General features: G+C 35.9%; 2 protein-coding genes across 2 annotated transcripts; one reads left to right on the top strand and one right to left on the bottom strand.

Moving 5' to 3' along the window:
- Positions 1 to 11,285: 11,285 nt before the first annotated feature.
- Positions 11,286 to 12,087, bottom strand: LOC127082535 (ubiquitin-40S ribosomal protein S27a). The gene has a single exon (XM_051022775.1). It carries the CDS (start codon positions 11,757 to 11,759, stop codon positions 11,286 to 11,288), a length of 474 nt encoding a protein of 157 aa, XP_050878732.1. The 5' UTR covers positions 11,760 to 12,087.
- Positions 12,088 to 14,859: 2,772 nt separating this feature from the next.
- On the top strand, positions 14,860 to 15,339 carry LOC127082534 (secreted RxLR effector protein 161-like). Its single transcript, XM_051022773.1, has one exon. The coding sequence runs from the start codon at positions 14,860 to 14,862 to the stop codon at positions 15,337 to 15,339; it is 480 nt and encodes a 159-aa protein (XP_050878730.1).
- The last annotated feature ends 6,216 nt before the right edge of the window (positions 15,340 to 21,555 follow it).

Raw genomic sequence — 21,555 nt, 5'->3', positions numbered from 1 at the left:
AAAAGACAGGTGTATCAAGTTGGCGATTTGGTGATCAAGCGTATCATTCTACCACAAGGTGACCCCAGAGGCAAATGGACTCCCACATACGAAGGGCCATTTATAGTTAAGAAGGTATTCTCTGGTGGAGCCATGATACTCGCTACAATGGATGGCGAAGACTTCCCACATCCCGTGAACGCAGACATAGTTAAAAAATACTACGCATAAAAGAGACCCGCTAGGTCGACGTATCTAGGCAAAAGTAAGGGCACCCCGGCGAACCAAAAGGGTTCGAGCAAAAATTAGGGATAAACATATAAAAATGTACACCCGGCAAGTCGAAAACCTGAAAAGGCGGCTTGGGCAAAAAAGGGTATCCTGGTGGACTGAAAACCTGAAAAGGCGGTCCAGGCAAAAATTAGGGATTAAAGCGTATGACTATGTCCCGTTCTCAGTCAGCTTCCCCCAAGTCAAAGGAACTAAACAAGCCAATCACTTCTATCCGACAGTAGGAGATGAGATGCTTGAAGACATAATGACAGTAGTGGAATTAAAATCAATAGGACTTTTTCTGCATAGCTTTCTCTTTGTTTCTTGACGATTTCCTCTTACTAGGATTTATGTCTCCTTGTACACAAATGGCCTGTTTATAAGCCCTCTTTCAAAATCAATACAATTTTATTCCCAAAAAAATGTTGTTGTTTTACTTCCTCTGTTTTGTTTGCGTAAATGTCCATTGATTTAGGTTGAATTAATATATGCGTTTGAACATGATAGATGCTTACCAAAAATACATGCAATAGCAATTACTAAAAGACTTCAGGATCGAGGAGAAGGTCTAATCATGCTTTCCAACGAATCCGGTTGCTAATTTTATTCCCCAACAAAAACCAGCTATTTCCCAGAAGAGGTCGGCATCACCAGACCGACTGGTCATCTCTTCCATCCCCAGCCAGGCTCTGTCAAATATCTTTACCACCAGACTGAAATCAAGTGTCCCCAGCTAAGAAAGGGTCGTCAATACAAATATCTCCAACCAGAATATTGGGATTTATTTTCCCCTGGCAGAAATTTCCAGATGCATAATTCATTCATGCATCATTTCGCATCATATACATGCATACATTGTTCGCATTTATTTTCAGAAGCATAAAACATCTCATGCATCATGACATGGCATAAAGCTAACTTTGTTTTTCAGGTTAATTATCCTTCTGATACCGTCAGAGTAAAGATCCATTCGGATGGACATCCTTATCAATTACATTCAAGATTCAAATACAGCTTTCAGATATACTCCATATGAACATTCATTCTGGCAAGCATTCTGGCATCTTCCTAATGATGGCATCTTTAAGCCCATCCCAGACATTTACTGCAAATACAACAAATATTATCAGATACAACCTAACGTACGGTTCATTCTGATTCAGCCCAACATATGACTTCTTCAACTACTCCAATACGGTCTAGCGTACGACCCATTTGGATCTTCAAATCCTTAGATACTGCCTAGCGTACGGTACATTCCGGGGTGTAGTCTAGCGTACGACTACTTTCTTCTTCAGATACAGCCTAACGTACGGCTCAGTCTGCAACTCCAATACGGTCTAGCGTACGACCCATTTGGATCTTCAAACCCTCAGATACTGCCTAGCGTACGGTACATTCCGGGGTGTAGTCTAGCGTACGACTACTTTCTTCTTCAGATACAGCCTAACGTACGGCTCATTCTGCAACTCCAATACGGTCTAGCGTACGACCCATTTGGATCTTCAAATCCTCAGATACTGCCTAGTGTACGGTACATTCCGGGGTGTAGTCTAGCGTACGACTACTTTCTTCTTCAGATACAGCCTAACGTACGACTCATTCTGCAACTCCAATACGGTCTAACGTACGACCCATTTGGATCTTCAACTCAGATGCGATCTAACGTACGATCCATTCTGACCCCTTTTTTCAGATACAGCCTAACGTACGGCTCATTTTGCAACTCAGATACGATCTAGCGTACGATCCATTCTGATCTTTCTTCCCCAACGAAGTCACCCGCCTAATGAATAACTCATTCTGCGATTCAGATACGATCTAGTGTATGATCCATTCTGATCCTTTATCCCCGGCAGTGTATGGCCCATTCTGATCTTTCATCATCAAACTTCCTGGATGGCATCTTTAAGCCCATCTCCATCAGGAATAACTTCTGATTAACAAATGCAAATTTTTGGGGCATTCTAGTGTTCAATAATCTTCCACCTCCAGACCGCGAATCGCGTACATACCATTCTAACTCTCTCGGTTCAAGAATATTGAACAGGGGCAGCTGTCATACCCCAAAATTTGCTCGTTAATATTACAAGGCATTTCTAAGGCACTCCAACTTATTTTTCAGGGCATTGATCTTAAAAGAACAAGGACCCAGCACACAGATGACAAAATCCAAAAAATGACCTAAACTGGTTTGCTCGCTAGGCGAGCAATTCCTTCGCCTAGCGAACCCTTCGCTACGCCACTCGCCTGGCGAAGCTTGTGAATACCAGAAAATTCTGGGCTTCATTCTGAGCCCATTAGGTCATAAAAAGAGCATTATAAATACCACAACTTCAGTCAGAAAAAGGGGAACGAAAGGAAGACGAAAACAGAACGAAAACGGGAGATAGAGAAAAGTCACATCAAACCCTGGAGGCTAACCTAGAGAATTCAGAGCAACCCTAAAGGAAACCCTGAAGGAAACTCATCTGCACCAAGGTTACCTCCGCCCAACTCAATTCGACTTGCCAATTCAAGGTTGCAATTCAATTGCAAACAGGTTTGCATTATCATTACTGCTTTATACTCTTAATTTACATGTGGCCTTATGATTGAATCCATGAAAATATATTAAGTTTTGCATGTGGATTTAAGTATGCATGGATATCTTGAATGTTTAACCATATAATCTCTGTAATGGATGCCATAGGGTGTGAAGTTCGCTGAAATCGTACTGTCTGAAATTCGAAACCCGCAGTCGCTCGCTAGCACATCGCTAAGCGAGCATGTAGCGAGAGTTCGCTAAGCCTTCGCTAGGCGAGGCAGCAGCGAACGTGACAGTTGCTGATTTTTCTGTTTTGTTCTATGCTTATCGGATCTGTTTTATTCTATGATTTTTCTGTTCTATTCTATCTTGTCCTACCTGTGTTCCTTTTGTTTGGTGCAATTCTCGATTGCACCCTGATTTGGTATTCTGACCTGTTTGCTGAGTTTTGTAAGGGTCCACATACTCCCAGAGAAGGTAGCCTATTAGGTATTCCACTTTATTTGTGAGATACCCTTGTAGAGATTCATCCTAATTATTTAATTGATTTTAATGTGGAGATTCATCCTAATTATTTAATTGATTTTAATGTGGAGATTCATCCTAATTATTTAATTGATTTTAATGTGGAGATTCATCCTAATTACCTAATTGATTACAACTACCTAATTGATTATAAAATATTGCCTTTGAATATGTGATCTTGGACCTCTCCTTGTTGCCTTGCGATATTACGGTATTACGGTCATGTCCCGCGAATGTGGGGATACACTTAGCAAAGACCCTTCGATTAAATCATCATGTCCCTATAAAATAAATCACAGTCCCTCGGATGTTGCCTTCGAATATATGATTTTGTCCCTCGATGACCCTTCGGTGTAGCCTACGGTTAAATGATGATCGTCCCTTCAAACGCTAAGGTATCCTTACAAATGTTGCCTTCAATGACCAAACGATGACCCTACGATGTCCCTTTACATCCAAAGGGATAAGACTACTTACTTCTCAATAGTAAGGACAGTTTTACCCTCATAAGGATAGGAAATGCCCATAAAGACCTTGGGTAGGTATAACTCTTAATTGCTGGCTCACAACCTAAAACATTTTTCATACATCACACTTTGCAAAACATCTACTAGAAAATCACCACTTGGTATACATTCATACTAGAATCATTGCCAAGTTATATTTTTCTAAACAGTTTTCAAAATTAAACGAGATAAACACTTTGTATACATTCGTACAAGAATCATTACAAGGTTAAACTCTCTTTTCAAAACATTTTTAGCAATTCGCAAACACTTTCTTCAGACAAACATAAGTGATCAAGCAATTAAGAGCCCATGGATAACCATGGATACAAAGGGTGCTAACACCTTCCCTTTGTATAATGTACCTCCCGAACCCAAAATCTAATTAAGATCTTTCCTGTTCTTTTCCGCCTTTCCTTATTGGATAAAAGAAAAGTCGGTGGCGACTCTTGCTAACCGCGACATTTGCTTTCCAAAGCAAAAACACACCAAAGTCAGTTCACCGTATGACAATAGGGGACTGTTTCAAGCTGACCAATTCTTGGAGTATTCTTCCTATGACCAACTGATGTTTAGGTGGCATGCCTCTGATTCATAGGTTGTGAGGTAGTCTTGATTCGGATTAGCACCAACGAATGTCCAAGTTCCTTTGATTGTTCCTTATTGTTGGAATTTCCTTGACATCAAGTACTGACTTGCAGTTAAAATTGTTTGCTCAGAAATGGTAATTTTAATGCGATGCTCATGCAAGTTTTGAAAAGAATTTATTTGAATGACGTGATAATGTGTGACGAGTGGACCATGAGTCCAAATGTAATGCTGCTTTAGCAATTTAAAGTGTGAAAGACACAACGAGAATAATGACATTGATATTGAATATTAGCAAATCTTTAGGAGTCAGTTTACGCAACTTTGCTATAATATGCTTTCGGAAATAACCCTACCTCAATTAGGTCTTTTGAGGGTTGTAACGTGGATTGGTTCATGGTTATTGGAACAAAAGGATATAAGGCTCAAAGTTTATTTTAACCCACCCCTTCTTCATGATGATCTCCGATCTACGCTCAGTTAATTCACCATACACATTCAACTTTTAAGAGAGTTTGCAGGTGTAAGGATAAAGATGATGATTCAAGGTCTCTTGAAATGGAAGTCACCTTATTTCATTTTCTGGATGTCGGTGACCCTTTGATTCTTGATATGGTGGTCACTGAGTCTTATTCTGTTGAGGGTTTTCGTGACCTCTTTTTGATTTTTGTTTTGATCCCTAACTTTTGCATGGACCGCTTTTTGAAGCTTTAGTCCATCGGGATTGCCCCTATTTTTGCCTAAGTCGTATCTTTGGGTGTTCGACTTAGCGGGCTTTTTTATTGATTCCCTTTTTTAGAATGTGACTGCCAAGTCATTGGTCATTGAAGAACAACCGTCATAACTTTTTGATTTTTCAAGGTTCCTTCGACACTTCAGGATGTGTGCGAAGAATGGCATGTAGTTGATCCACATACTGGATATTTCATCTTGTAATTTGAATGTGTAGTCAGATTAACTGAACACTACCCTGCCCCAGGTTTAATGTAAGGTTTTTTAGATCCGAAAAAAACTCCTACTTCTAGGCTCAAAGTGGTTGACTAGGGATTAACTCCTTATCTCTCCAGTGTTTGGGGATTTGAAACAATGCTTGTACGTCATCAGTAGGATTTTATCCGAAAGCATACAGTAAGCAATTATGGGTATTTTGTTTTCATCATCCTCCCTCAAATCTTTGCTAAAACAAAAGTTATGATAAAGAAAAGTGAATGGGAGAAATACTGATGTATTTTTGTTTTTGATATAAGAGAAGAAAAATGAGTGAATGCGAGATGATTAATTCAAAACATGCATCATTACTTCATCAATATTACCATTAAAAACAAACAACGTTTAAACACAAGCAACTTTTAACAACAAAGAAACTACAAATGCAAAAATAGAAACAAATCAGTCCAACGATTGCCAATGTTGAGGATGTCTTCCTGTCTGAACTAATGGCATTAGAAGATACTCTATGAAATCTTTGAACTCATTCTGACGAGAGTTAACATGCACCAACAGGCTTCCTTCTTCAAAGGATATGTACCTTTTGTCGATAAATTGTTGCACTTTAGCCTTGAAAGCATTGCAATCTTCAGTTGAATCCCTATTGTTCCAGCATGATATCCACATTGCACATCAGGATCATATCCAGGTGGGTATGGTTCTGACAATGGCCTGAGAGACTTGGGCTCCACTAGCGAGCTTTGAATCAGACATGGCAAAAGTTGACTGTATGACATAGGGATTGGATTGAGAGGAGCATTCCTTCTTTCCAGATTGTTTCGAGGCCTATGCTGGTTCAGATGCTGATTCCGATATCCTTGACCACGAGATCTTTGATTTGTATGAGGAACAACCCATGGTTCCTTGAATGGTGCTCTAGGCCTTTCCGGTTGCCTATAAGGATAACGTGGTGTTGGAAATGGTGATTGCTGAGAAGGTGAAGAACCATAAGGTATGGTTGGTGCATCGTGAGAATACCCAACATTTGCCATGACTGCATTTATTTCATCATCCTCTTCCTTTTGGGAATCGCTGAGGGATTCTGTCTCGCTAGCTTGGTTGCTCGAGGCACCTTGGATTCTTCCACTTTTTAGGGCACTCTCGACGCGTTCTCCAATTGTCACTAAGTTAGCGAAGTTTGATGCTGTGCTGCTAATCATCCTTTCGAAGTATGGACTTTGCAGGGTGTCCCTGAATAATTCCATCAATTCTTTGTCTAAGAGTGGTGGCTCAATGCAAGCCGCTAACTCTCTCCATCTTTGGGCATACCCTCTGAAGGATTCATTGTCTTCCTGAGATAAGGCTCTTAGCTGCATGCGGTTGGGTGCTATGTCCATATTATATTTGTATTGCTTCAAGAATGCGTTAGCTAGGTCCAACCATGATTGAACATGATTCCTTTCTAACTTCATGTCTCAACTTAATGATGCCCTAGTCAAACTTTCCTGGAACCAGTGAATCATCAACTTATCATTGTGGGCATGAGAGGTCATTTTTCGACAAAACATCACCAAATGGTGCTTTGGACAGCCATCCCCTTTGTACTTCTCAAATTCTGGTGCTTTGAATTTTGCGGGTATAACCAGGCCAGGTACCAAACACATGTCTAAAGCATTCAGTTCAAGAGTATCTTGTCCTTCTATGGCATTGAGTCTTTTCTCTAGCACACAACATCTTTTAGCAATCTCATCATCTTGTGGTTGTTCATCATTAACCACTAGGCTTGTTCCATGGGAATCTGGCACGGAGAATGCAAAACTGTGATACTCAACAGCATCGTGACGTGAGGGATCCTGAACAACATGACGTTCTTGTACAATAGAGTTATTAACTGGGGTTCGCACAAGCTGAGGTAGGGTAGGACCATTTACTAGAGCTGGAATAACATTCTCTACGACTGCAGTCTGCTGAATGTTATCCTCCCTCTTTTCTAAAGTTATCATAGCCTCCACAAGTTGGTCTATCTGGTTTTTCATCGAGTCAACATCTCCTCTTAACGCAATGTGATTTTGCTCCAATGGATCCATGGTTTTTCAAGAACTACTTTAAGTCTGATATAAGTGTCAGGAAATCAATTGCAGGTTATGGACGAAGGATGGATGAGTTTTTTTGTATTTTTTTTTTGTGAAAAATGATATGAAATGTATGATGATGAATGCAAATGCAATGATATGTGTATGAATGTAGTGACATGTTCAGGATCATAGGTTCAAAGTGTTTTTAGATAGATCAGAATAACGGGTGAATGACGGGTATCTCTGGTTAATGTAACCCCAGGGGTAGGCTCTACAGTTGGTAGGTTCTTAGAGTCACAGATATTTCTTGAGAACGTCACTGCCGTGACGAAGACTCGTCGGACAATAATATCCTTAAGAAGATCTCGTCTAGGTGAGGTCTTTGTATTATCCAAACAAGGAAAACTCCATGAGGATTCTACTACACGACTCTCGAGTCCAGGGTTCTAACAAGGTTCTCAGAGTCATAGATCGAGGTTGGAAATATTACTGTAAGATAGTAATACGTCCAAGGGATCTCATCTACTTGGGGCTTTCGTATTAACCCAACAAGTCTGAAACTTCGTAGGTTAATACTACATAACCGCCGGATATAGTGGGTTAAAAGGTCCCTAGAGTCAATGATCCAACTTGAGAATACTATCGTCGTGACGAAGACTCGTCGGGCAATAATATCTCAAGAGAATCTCCTCTAGGCGGGGTCTTCGTTTCTTCCCAACAAGGAAGACTCCTTGTGGGTGCCTATTACGCAACCACCAACTTAATCTTATGGTTTTTCTCAGACTCGGGTGGAGAGCCTATCTCACAAAGTATCACCAACCAGAGAACCCCAAATAAGACATAGTCAATAAATCACAATATAATAATTATGACAGAATAATAATAGCAGAATAAAAAAAAATAATAGATAAACAAACAAGATTAACACACAATACAAAAACTGAACTAAATTAGGCTTCATTCTCTTTTGCTTGGAGCTAATCCCCAACAGAGTCGCCATCTATCGCATCTCGAAAAATACGATTCCTCGCGATGGTCGCGGAAAGAATTTATGTTCGAACATAGTCGCCACCGAACTTTATTTATCCCAATGAAGGAATAGGAAAATATCGATAAAACCTTTAGGAAATGGAATGATGGTCGTCGCAACCATATTCGGGTTCGGGAATGATTACGTAAGGGGAAGGTATTAGCACCCCTTTACGTCCGTTGTACTCAACGGGAACCTTTTAGTTCTAATGTGCGTTTCGAGTGTTAATTTATGTTTGTTTGTTATCTTTGGGTTATAAAATTATTAAAAATAGAAATGGATGAGAACCTCAGAAAGGGAAAGGGGAGGTTTTTTATTAGTGTGCTCGCGAAGATACAGCAATATCCTGCCTACGTATCCTTATGGTATAATAAGGAAATCAGAGTATTCGTAGTTCGGGAAACTACGGTTAGTTGGTGTTTTTTAATGAACAACTGTTTAGATCGCATCCTAAAGGCTAAACGTTGGCTTGTCTACTATCGGCGGAGGCTTAAGCATTGGTTTGTTATCCGCATTAGAAAGGATTAAATGGTGTTCTTTTAGAAAAGAGTTTTGGTCATACGGAAGTGACAAGTTGGATTAATATGTTGGATGTTTTGTTTGGTTGAGATGTTTTTGGTTGGATGATAATTACTTGGATAGTCGAGTAAGACAACTCGTATCCTAACAATCGGGAAAGGGAATAGAAGACTCTAGACCACCTTATTTTTCATCCTTAATTATAGAAAGGATTGGATAATAATTAAGGTGTTTTGAAAGGATGACGAATACTCGGATAATCGAGTAAGACAACTCGTATCCTAATAATCGGGAAAGAGAATAGAAGACTCTAGACCGTTTTCTGTTTCATCTGAATATTTATGAAAATAAGGTTGTGTATGGTTGATGTTTTTAGAATAAACGACAAGTACTTGAGTGACTGAGTAAGACTACTCATATCCAAGTATTTGAGAAGAGGAATTGAAAACTCAAGACCATCTCCCTTTTCGTACAGTTTGTTATGAAAATGATTTGATTAAGTTGTATGTTTATAAAAAATGACAATTGTTCGACTGACCGAGTAAGAGAACTCGTATTCAAACAATTGAAGAATGAAATTGAAAACTCAAAGTCAACTCCCTTTTCATTTAGCTTATTGTGAAAATATTTTGATTTAATCGGGTTTGGAAGTTTGTAAAGGAACGACAATTATTTGACTGACCAAGTAAGAGAACTTGTATTCAAATAATTGAGGAGAAAAATTGAAGACTCAAAGTCATCTCCCTTTTCGTTTTATTATTACAAAAGGATTTGATTTGTTTGTACTTAAATGAATTAGAAATGACGACCATTTGACTAACCGAGTAAGAAAACTCATATTCAAATAATCGAGGAGAGGAGTTGAAAACTCAAAACCATCCCCCTTTTCATTTTCAAATGAAGTGTTGTTTAGATGTGATTAAGTATTCTAATTTAACTTTCGATGTCGGATCGAGGTTTTAAAATTTGCATTCTTGTGAATGAATTGAATTTATTTGGTGAATAATCCATTTAATCTATTAATTAAAACCGAATAGGTCTTATTGTAAGAAAGCCCAAGAGTAAGCCATGTGAGGTTGATGGCGATGCTTAAGCGATCGACTTACAAAGGCATTTAAAATGGGCTCGACTTTGAATCGAGAAGTTCTATTTGTTTTAAAAATTGGTTTGAATTGATGGCATGAAAATTATAATCTTTTTGTATTTTTAAGTCTTTATTATTTTTAGGTTCATTTTAAGATGAGATGAAGAATGTACAATGATATAGCATAAAGCGAAGTAAAGTAAATACACAAAAATAAATAAATATTAGAAGCGGGATTTAAAAGAATTAGATGTTAATTGCGGAAATTAAAAAATTAGAGTTAATCGTTAAATGTTAGGTTTTAGTTGAAATCAACATGAAATAACAAGAGAATTGTAATAAAATGTTAAATCTAAAACAAATAACTAAAGTTTAAACAATTAACAAAAGTATCATTAAATTAAAACTCAAAACAATATTAAACAATCGAAAATCTCAATTCTAAACTATTATCCAAAATATTAATTTTAAAATACTAATAAAGATTAAATTCTAAAATCATTCTAAATTAAATTAAAATTCTAAAACAATTCTAAATCACCTTATAATTCTAATTAATTTACAATCATTTCTAAAAAAAGAAAACTAATTAAATTCTAAAATATTAACAAAGATTAAATTTTAAAATCATTCTAAATTAAATTAAAAATTCTAAAATAATTCTAAATCAACTTATAATTCTAATTAATCTACAATTATTTCTAAAAAAGATCTAATTAAATTCTAAAATATTTTCAAAGATTAAATTCTAAAATCATTCTAAATTATATTAAAAAATCTAAAATGATTCCAAATCACCTTATAATTATAATTAATCTACAATTATTTCTAAATAAAAAATTATCTAATTAAATTCTAAAATATTAACAAAGATTAAATTCTAAAATCAATCTAAATTAAACTAAAAATTCTAAAATAAATCTAAATCACAATAGAATTCTAATTAATCTACAATTATTTCTAAACTAAATTTAATATTTCTAATATTTCTAAATCCAACTCTTCAAAAAAATTATAACCTAAATCTAAAAAATTCTAATGAACCTAAATTCCTAATTATTTCTAATATTTCTAATACTATTTCTAATCCTAAAATTATTTCTAATTAATCCTAATCATAACTAATTTAATCTAGTTAATACCTAATCATCTAATTAAGCTAAGTAACCTACATTAACTAAACTTAATCAACTAGTAACCAAAAACAAAGAAATAAGCCCAAAGAAGTTGAGAATGGGCTCAACAAAGGATATCAGAGCCCAATCGGATGGGGTGCAGTAGCATTGAGGGAATGTACATGCAGGCCAAAATCGCTTGGGCCAAAGGCCCAAGCCTCACCAACATAATTAGGTTTTACAACAAAAGCTTCAGATCGTACCTTCAAAATTTCCCCAGAATGAGCGACCTTGTAAAACTGAAGAACAACTAGCTTCACCTTCCTATGCTTGTGCTTAATCTTCTTCGGCTTGGTGTAGGTCTTCTTCTTACGCTTCTCGGCTCCACCACGGAGACGGAGAACAAGATGGAGTGTGGATTCCTTCTGGATGTTGTAGTCAGCAAGAGTGCGGCCGTCTTCTAGCTGTTTGCCGGCGAAGATCAGTCGCTGTTGGTCCGGTGGGATTCCTTCCTTATCTTGGATCTTTGCTTTGACATTATCGATGGTGTCGGAAGACTCGACCTCGAGGGTGATGGTTTTCCCCGTCAGGGTTTTGACGAAGATCTGCATCTGGATTAGGTTTTGCGCCGGAAGAGATGGAAATTGGGGACGCAAGGGTTTGTAACGGCGGAAGAAGAAACGAACGGTGGTGGTCCGGTAGAATGGATTTGATCGGAGGTGAAGAAGGGTGATATCGTTGAGTTGTGGTGGTGGAGGGTGAGTGGTCGGTTTGTTGGAAGGAGAAGAAGATGAAGTTGCCGGCGATGATGCCTCCCGTCTCCAGATAAGCCTCCTTCTTCTATTTCGTTTTTTAGGGTTTTGAAAAAAAAATAGCTTTGCTGCGTTTATGTTGTTCTTGATTTTGGGTTTTAAAAAATAGCTTTTGCTGCGTTTATGGCTGTTCTTGTTGTTGTGTTTAGAGTTTCTTTTGAAAATTCTCTTACTGTGATCTCTCTCGATGTGTATTCTATTGTTGTTTTGGTTTCTGTTTTTTGAGAAGGTCTCTTACTGTGATGATGTTCTTAACGCCTCATGAACCTTTTATGAAGAATTTTTATCAGTTTTTTAAAAACTCCTTTCTTTTTCGATTTTCCCATCCCAGATTATGTGGGATTTAATTTCTATGGATTTGTTCTGTTTTAAGTTATTATTGCAATGCCTTTTTGGATGTTCAAGTTAACCTGTTGGGTAAAGTTTCAAACTGAGTAATTTGTTTAGTTATTTTTTAGTTTTTTAAGTGCTTTTAAAAAGTGCTTTTTAAATAAGCTATTTTTCTCTGCATGTTATAGCTCTGAGATGACCTGATGGAATGGAAAAGTGGCTGCTCCAAGCTTCAAGAAAACATGTTTTTGCGCCTAGGTCCAAAGGAGTGACCAGTCCATTGATTTTGGTCTTGGTTATTTAGAATTAGGAACCTGTTTTTGCAGCAAATTCCACTTAGACAAAAAAATGTAATTATTTAGTTTAATAAAAATTTTTAAAGACAAAATGTATTTGGATTATTTGGAACTTTTTGAATTAAATTTTAATTATGTAATTATCTTTTAAGCTTTTCAAAATTTAACTCAATATTTATTTATGCTAATCAATTTCAACTTTTTAAAAAACAACAAATTTCCAACTTAAGTATAATGACTTAATTTTAAAAACAACAAATTTCTAACTTAAGTAAAATGACTTAATTTTTAAAACAACATATTTCTAAATTAAGTATAATGACTTAATTTTAAAAACAACAAATTCTTAATTTAAGTATAATGACTTAATTTTAAAAACAACAAACTTCTAATTTAAGTATAATGACTTAATTTTAAAAACAACAAATTTCTAATTTAAGTATAATGACTTAATTTTAAAAACAAATTTCTAATTTAAATACAAAAATCTAAATATGGGACTTTTAATTTAAAAACAACACAATTCTATTTTATATACAAAAATCTAAATATGGGACTTTAAAAAACAACACAATTCTATTTTAAATACAAAAAATCTAAATATGAAAGTTTTAATTTAAAAAATGACACACATGTTTCTAAAAAATGAAAATTTAATTTGGGAACCCATGAAGAACTTAGAACTTGGTATAAATATTTGGGATGTGTAAATGGACTAGTAAATAGTGATAATAACGCGGCTCTTAATACTTACTAATAGAAAAAATAGGTTTTGGGTTAGTATTGTAAAAGGATTCAAACCACATTTTAGATTATGGACACATTTATGCAAATGGGTCTTTGAAATAAAAAGATCTCATGGGTAAACCACAAATGGCCGGACAAAATTGGGGTATGACATTAGCGACTCCAATCTTCCAAAATACTTTTGGGCGGATGTGGTAAGCACGGCATGCTTTGTAAGTAATCGAGTCAATATTAAACCTATCTTGAAGAAAACTCCTTATGAACTTTTCAAGGGAAGAAAACCGAACATAGCCTACTTTCATATCTTCGGATGCAAATGCTTTGTCCTCAATAATGACAAAGATAATCTCGGTAAGTTCGATGAAAAATCCGCCGAAGGTATATTTCTTGGTTATTCTCTCTCTAGCAAAGCTTATAGGATTTATAACAAAAGAACTTTAACTATTGAGGAATCTATGCATGTATCATTTGATGAAACTAACCCCTCCAAGGAGGATATTATTGTTGATAATGATGATGATTTAGTAGATATTCCTCAAGAGATAGATTTCATATCCGGTAATGAAAATCAACCGGAACACCATGAAGAACAAGATCCACAAGACGCAAACATCAATGATCTACCTAAAGAATGGAGAACTCATAGAGACCATCCAATCGACAAGATTATTGGTGACATTAGTCAAGGAGTCTCAACAAGATTGAATTTAAAGGATGCTTGCTTAAACATGGCTTTTGTCTCTCAAATTGAACCTTCCAAAGTTGATGAAGCCTTAGGAGACGACCAATGGATCATTGCTATGCAAGAAGAACTCAATCAATTTGAAAGAAATCAAGTTTGGGAACTTGTTTCGAGACCTAGCAATAAACACATCATTGGAACTCGATGGGTATTCAAAAACAAACTTGACGAAAATGGTATCATTGTTCATAACAAAGCAAGGCTGGTCGCACAAGGCTACAACCAAGAAGAAGGAATTGATTTCGAAGAAACATTCGCTCCGGTAGCAAGGTTAGAAGCTATACGCCTTTTACTTGCTTATGATTGCTCACTAAACTTTCAGCTTTTTCAAATGGATGTCAAAAGCGCATTCCTTAATGGCTACATCAACGAAGAAGTTTACGTAAAGCAACCCCCGGGCTTTGAAGATTTCAAGAATCCCTCACATGTTTTCAAGCTAAGAAAGGCTCTTTATGGATTGAAACAAGCGCCTAGGGCTTGGTATGATTGACTTAGCAACTTTCTTTGTGAAAAAGGTTTTGAAAAAGGCAAGGTTGACAAAACTCTCTTCATAAAAAGAATCAAGAACAACACATTGTTGGTACAAGTATACGTTGATGATATCATATTCGGATCAATAAACAAAGATATGTGTGAAGAATTCTCCTCAATGATGCAAGGAGAATTTGAGATGTCCATGATGGGTAAAATGAATTATTTTCTCGGCTTACAAATCAAGCAACTAGACGATGGTATCTTTATAAATCAATCCAAGTATTGCAAAGAACTCTTGAAAAGATTCGACATGGATAGTTGCAAGCAAATGTCTACCCCTATGGGATCCGGAACTTATGTTGATCAAGACGAATCCGGTACTTCAATTGATATCACCAAATATCGAGGTATGATTGGTTCCTTGTTGTATTTGACGGTAAGCCGTCCTGACATAATGTTTAGTGTATGTCTCTGTGCTCGTTTTCAAGCTAATCCAAAGGAATCACATCTCACCGCCGTCAAACGAATCATGAAGTATCTCAAGGGAACGACAAATGTTGGCTTATGGTATCCTAAAGGTAGTATGTGCAATTTAATTGGTTACTCTAACGCGGATTATGCAGGATGTAAAACAGATAGGAAAAGCACGAGTGGAACATGTCACATTCTCGGAAATGCACTAGTTTCATGGGAATTAAAGAAACAAGTGTGTGTTGCTCTGAGTACAGCCGAAGCAGAATATATAGCAGCAAGCAGCTCTTGTGCTCAGATACTCTGGGTAAAGCAATAACTTCGAGATTTCAGAATAGATCTCGGATGTATTCCGCTAAGATGTGACAACACAAGTGCCATCAACATTACGAAAAATCCAGTCATGCACTCAAGAACGAAGCATATCGACATCCGCCATCACTTCCTTTGTGACCACGTGCTCAAAGGGGATGTTGAAGTTACATTTGTGGATACTCATAACCAACTGGCCGATATTTTCACCAAGCCTCTCGCAAAGGAACCGTTTTACAAAATTCGAAAAGAGCTTGGAATATTGGATGAAGGTGACATATAAACTCGTCATAACCTGTCTTATGATGAACCAGGGCAAAGGTACGCAAAAACATTATTATCTTATCAAAGAATAGAAAAAATGGTGTTTTGAACTCTTAATTGCTACTTTTTTACAAAATTTTCAATAAGTAACCGGTTACCACATCCTTGTTAACCGGTTAACCAGTAGCAAATTTGAATTCTGGGGCATTTTTTCTATCAGGTAACCGGTTACCACATTTCTGTTAACCGGTTAACCAGTAGCGTTTCTGACTTCTGTGTTACTTTTTGTTTAACGTAATCGGTTACCACATTTCCTGTAACCGGTTACCTCGCTGCTGTTCTGTTTTTTTTTGAAAAATAAATTTCTTTTTTTTTTAATTCATATCTTTTAAATATATTTGGCTCTTAATTATATGATGTTTTGTATGCTTTTTATATGCATGATCTCCAAACTGTTAATATGTCTTGTCCCATCCTTTTCGATAATGACAAAGGGGGAGAAGAGATTCTCTAGCATATATTGTATGTATCTAACAAACTTGCAGGAACTCAAAATTTCAAAGTCTCCAAATAAATATAGAATTTAGGGGGAGCATTATCATAGGGGGAGCAAACGTGTTAGAACATCAAGTCCGATGACTCTTTCAAGAATCGCCTTTTGAATCGGGTTGTCATCATCAAAAAGGGGGAGAATGTGAAGACATGGCTTCTCGAGTATTTTGATGAAGACAACGATGCACGTACAGGGTCAATCATCAAAGAATGGATCAAGACTTCAATAGAGCAAATTCACACAAAGTTTCAATCATACATAGCTCAAAGTCGCTCGAGAAATTGATCACAAAGGTATTGAAATTAATCTTAATTAATGTTTATATATAAAGTGTTCAATTGATTGTTGCATGCATAATATGATATGGACACTTAGAATTTATTTCAAAATGGTTACAGCTTTTAAAAGTTCTCAATTTTTCCTTTTTTCAATAGTGGTAACCGGTTAACACTTTTGGGGTAACCGGTTAACCCGAAACAAAATTCAATTTCTGGGCAGATTTTGTTAGCATATAACCGGTTAACACTTTCATGGTAACCGGTTACATAGTTTAAAATTTGAATTTTTCTTAATGTTACAATTAATGTAACCGGTTAACACAATTTGGGTAACCGGTTACTACTGAGAATTTTTGTAGAAAAATTGCAACTTTTCATATTTTCAATTCATGCTTCTTATCTATGAACCATGTCATCCATTGGTTGTTTGCACCTGTTTAAAGAGGTTCATAGAAGGATATTTAAACTAAAAATTTTCAGATTGCAAATCACCTCCTTAAAAATTAATTTTCACAATCTTTCTTTGTTTACTATTTTCAAAGATAAGTGTCCAAAATTCATATGCATCATTTGAACACTTCTATAAACATTGTGAGATTGATTATTTCAAAAGGAAAAGATCAATCCTTTGATTGATGTGCAGATATTTCCAGATTATTCAAACTTCCATTTAAATTATACACTTGTTGTTCTTCACATCTTAATTTTTCCAGCATTAGTGGAATTAAGATAGTGAGTGTTTTATCCTTACTTGTTTGATAGTAAGAGATGCATATGAGAGGATTGTTCTCTTATAACTAAGAAGGTTTCCTTGTTGTTTAGAAACAAGAGAGTAACTTTGAGAGGATTGTTCTCATAAGTGGACTTTGTTGGAAATCTAAGAGTTTGTTCTTGGTGGTCTTTGTTGGTCATTGTACAAGTCCAAACAAATAGTGGAAATCTCTTTCTTGTTGGAAAGGGGAATGGATGTACCTTCGGATTGTGAAGGGAACCAGGATAAATCTCCGTGTCATTATTTTTCTGCACTTTACCACTTTCCTAAACACCATTATAAACCAGAAAAATAATCCTTACACCGAGAATATTTCAAGGTTTCTAATTCACCCCCCCCCCCCCCCTCTTAGACTGATTTCAGACTTACACTTTTTTGTTAGTGCCTTCTGAGAGGTTGAGGGAGAGTGAGGGATTGAATTTTGTGTATTGAGAGGGTGAGAAATGAATTATTTTTGGAGAGTGTGAGGTTGAAGATTAAATGTGATGGATGAATCCAAAGTTTGATTGGATGGTGAAGGTGATGGTGATAAATGATTTTTAGTGTGAGGTTTTGATTCAATGATGATGAATAATTGGAAGCTCAGTGATGAAAGGAGAATGAATGGTGAATGACCGAGGGATGAAGTTTAGGGTGATGGTGAAGCTTTTATAAAGGTGAAGTTGGTTGAGCATAAGGACTTAGGAAAGTTAGTTATACTTAGAAGAGTGTGAGAGTAAGTTATGGTTGGGATTGGTAAGATTATGTTACAGTTAGTGAGAAATTATGTTAGAGTTTTGGATTCCTGTTATGAAGTGAATGATTAGATTGTAGTTATGATAGGTTTTCTGTTATGTAAAGTTTGTAATGGATTGATTGTATGTGTTGTTTGTATAATGGACTGCTCTGATGATGCATTTTTTGTTGCTGCTAGTGTTGTTAGATGAATGCTTGGCATTTGGGATAACTGTTATCATGAAATGTTAGATGATTTTGTATTGCTGTTAATTATTGTTATGCATGTTGTTATGCAGTTAGGTCTACCATGGAATTTCGTCATATTTAATGTGAACATCTACTTGTTTCTGATTTCCTATTTTGCATTATTGGCTTGAAATGAATAATGGTTTGTGAAATGAATGTGATGCACTAGTTAATATGCAGATAATTAGGGTTAATGCTCGAATGTTAATGTTTATCATGAGTTTGCTATGGTTGTTTTTCATTTCTATGTAATGCTTGAAGTGAATGTGAGCTTGAAATAATGATTTTTTGTTGGTATGTGAATGTAAGTTAGGGCTGTTACATGGTAGTTTGCAATGAACTAAAGTCAGGCTATGTTACGAATTGAATGAATGTGAGTTTTTGAATCAAGTTAGTATGGCTAAATGGTATGATATTGAATGGTAATTTGATATTGAATTTTCTTAGGAATGTGAATGCTAATGTGTATGTATGTTACATGATAACATGGTTTGAAATGTTTTGTAGGGTATTTGATAAAAATGGAGATTTGAATAAGGCATCCAAGATGGGTTGCACTTGAAGCAACATGGTGAAGGAAAAATCAAAAGGACATGTGGAGTTTTGAATATTCAAGCAAAGATGGGAATTAGGTTTAGGATAGGTAAAATTGGTCAGTTGACTTTGGTCAACTAGTTGACCAAAAAGTCAACAGTTGACAAAAAGTCAACTTTGGTAGAAAAATGTATTTTTTTGTATGGAATGATATGTAATGACTTTGTGATGTATTGAATTGTTTGATATTCGTTTGACATGGAAGTGGACTTTGAATGAATCATGAAATGAATTTGAATGAAACATGGATTTTGAATTAAGTGAACTTGAATGAAGCATGAGCTAATGGAATGAACCTTGAATGGAATGAATTTGAATGAATGATGCACTTGCACAAATGAACCTTGTCTTAATATGAAAGGCCTATGAATCATGTCGGTTGAATGAATGAAAATAACCTCAACCGAACAATTAAGACCATGAACATGAATGAAATATCTTGCCATGCCATGAACCTCAGCCAATCAGTTAGGACCTTGAACATGCATGAAATAGATCTTAACATGACATAAACCTCAGTCCAAAAAATGAATCATAATCAAGCAGATGAATCCCTCATGAATGACCAAATGGTCCAGATGAATCCTCAAACTTACATGCACACACAACGGATGATAGTGCCATAATCAGAACTTAGGGTTTTAGGGATTGGTTGATCAGGATGATACTTTCAATTCAATATCAAAATCACCAATGTCGTGATCACAAACCATGGTTCAAGAATTTGGGTTTCAAGCTATGCTCCATGATCAATAGAACTAAGATGAAGGATTCACAAATACAAACATACCATGGAAGAACCCTTAGCTTAAAACTCATCCTCCAATCAATGCTTTATGTGATCAATACCTTTGAATCAATGATTTTTTATTCTTAATGCAAAAGAATGTACTACGATACTAATGGATATATAGATGTAATTCCAAGCCAAAAGGTTAGACGAAAATGAAAAAGGGAGGGAAAATTTTGGGGTATGACAAATATCCATTTGATAAAGAATGATATTATGATTTACAATAAAGGAAATGAAAAGACGAATAGACTCTAACCTGGACAGCGGTGCAAAGGTTTCAATATAGTCAATTCCCTTTTGTTGACTATAGCCTTGTGCAACCAGTTTGGCTTTGTTCCTTACCACTTCTCCTTGCTCATTCAACTTGTTTTTAAAGACACATTTGGTTCCTATCACATGAGTTCATTTGGGTTTGTCCCTAGAGTGTTCGGGTGACACATAACCAAGACCTATTTTCCCATTTATGCGTACTTCATAGATCATGGAAGCCATTTTACTTATATTTATGTTTCGTGCAAGGAATTTTTGAAAAGTCATGCCATACATCTTTATGACATTGTCATATTCAAAAGGAGTCTCTGAAAGAATTTCCTTTTCGAGTTTTTTACTCTTGCTTGTTAAAGTAGTGTTATCTTTATAAAGAACAAAACTTTTTTCTTTCATACTATAAATTTATTTCTCTAGCTCTTTAAGGGCTTCAAAATCAGCTACATGGATTCTTTTCAGATCCTTGTGTCTGTTCTAAAGACTCTGAAACTTTTCAAGAATTTCAGTGAGACAGGACTCGACTTCAGAATGAGTAAGATTAAAGAATACCTCATTTGAGTCTGAATCTGATTTTGATACAAAGTCAGGTGCTTCTGAGTTAGCCATTAGTTCCATGTCTTCCTCTAAAGCTTCTGAGTCATCCCAAGTAGCCATAATGCCCTTCTTCTTTTCTCTGAAGGGTTTCCTTTTAGGCATGAGTTTAGGACACTCATTTCTGTAGTGCCCAGGTTGCTTGCACTTAAAACAAGTGACTTCTTTGTCATCTTCAGACTTCTTCTACCCAGAGGTTGACTCAACATGTCCACCTGTTCTTCTGTGGCCTTTGAACCTTGTCTCTCTTTTCTTCCAAAGATGGTTGACCATTCTGGAGAGTAAAGACAACTCATCTTCTTCTTTTGAACTTTATTCATACTCTTCTTCTTCAGCTTGAAAAGCTTTGGCCTTCTCAGATTTATATTTGGATTTTAGAGCCACAACCTTGATCTTTTTCTAAGGTTCATCTTTCTCAAGTTCAATATCATGACTCACCAAAGAACTTATAAGTTCCTCCAAAGTTATTTTGTTCAAATCTTTTGACACCTTTAGTGTTGTCACCATAGGCCTCCATTTTTTAGATAGACATCTGATGATTTTCTTTATATGATATGAGGTGGTATAGCCTTTGTTCAAGACTTTTAATCCAGTTACAAGAGTTTGAAATCATTCGAACATTTCCTCAATCATTTCATCCTTTTCCATTTTGAAATATCCACATTTCTAGATTAAAGCCAAGGCTTTTCTTTATTTAACTTGCTCATTTTATTCATGAGTCATTTTCAAAGAATCAAATATAGATTTAACAGAGTCTCTATTTGTTATCTTTTCATACTCATAATAGGAAACGACATTCAACAATATAGTTCTGGATCTATGATGATTCTTGTGATCCTTCTTTTTCTAATCGTTCATTTTTCTTATTTTAAGCTTAATGCCATTATCATCTATAGGATGTGTGTAACCATCTAACATCATACCCATAGGTCAACATCACAACCTATGAATAAACTTTCGATTTTATCTTTCCAATAGTCAAACTTTTCTCCATCAAAGATTGAAGGTTTAGCAGAATAATGATCTTTATCATTGTTTGGTTGTGCCATAATATGTTTTACAAGAATGGATCTTTATCTGACACAGATATGTGTTTGATACAAAGTAGTCAAAATCATAACCGATGCTCTGATGCCAACTGAAGGTGC

This window comes from Lathyrus oleraceus, chromosome 5, assembly GCF_024323335.1.
Source record: "Lathyrus oleraceus cultivar Zhongwan6 chromosome 5, CAAS_Psat_ZW6_1.0, whole genome shotgun sequence".
NCBI lineage: Eukaryota > Viridiplantae > Streptophyta > Magnoliopsida > Fabales > Fabaceae > Lathyrus > Lathyrus oleraceus.
This window is presented reverse-complemented; position numbering and strand designations above follow the sequence as displayed.

What these genes read in the sequence shown, in the direction of transcription:
- LOC127082534 (XM_051022773.1), top strand. Translation starts at nt 14,860, where the DNA reads ATGGATAGTTGCAAGCAAATGTCTACCCCTATGGGATCCGGAACTTAT.
- LOC127082535 (XM_051022775.1), bottom strand. Translation starts at nt 11,759, where the DNA reads ATGCAGATCTTCGTCAAAACCCTGACGGGGAAAACCATCACCCTCGAG.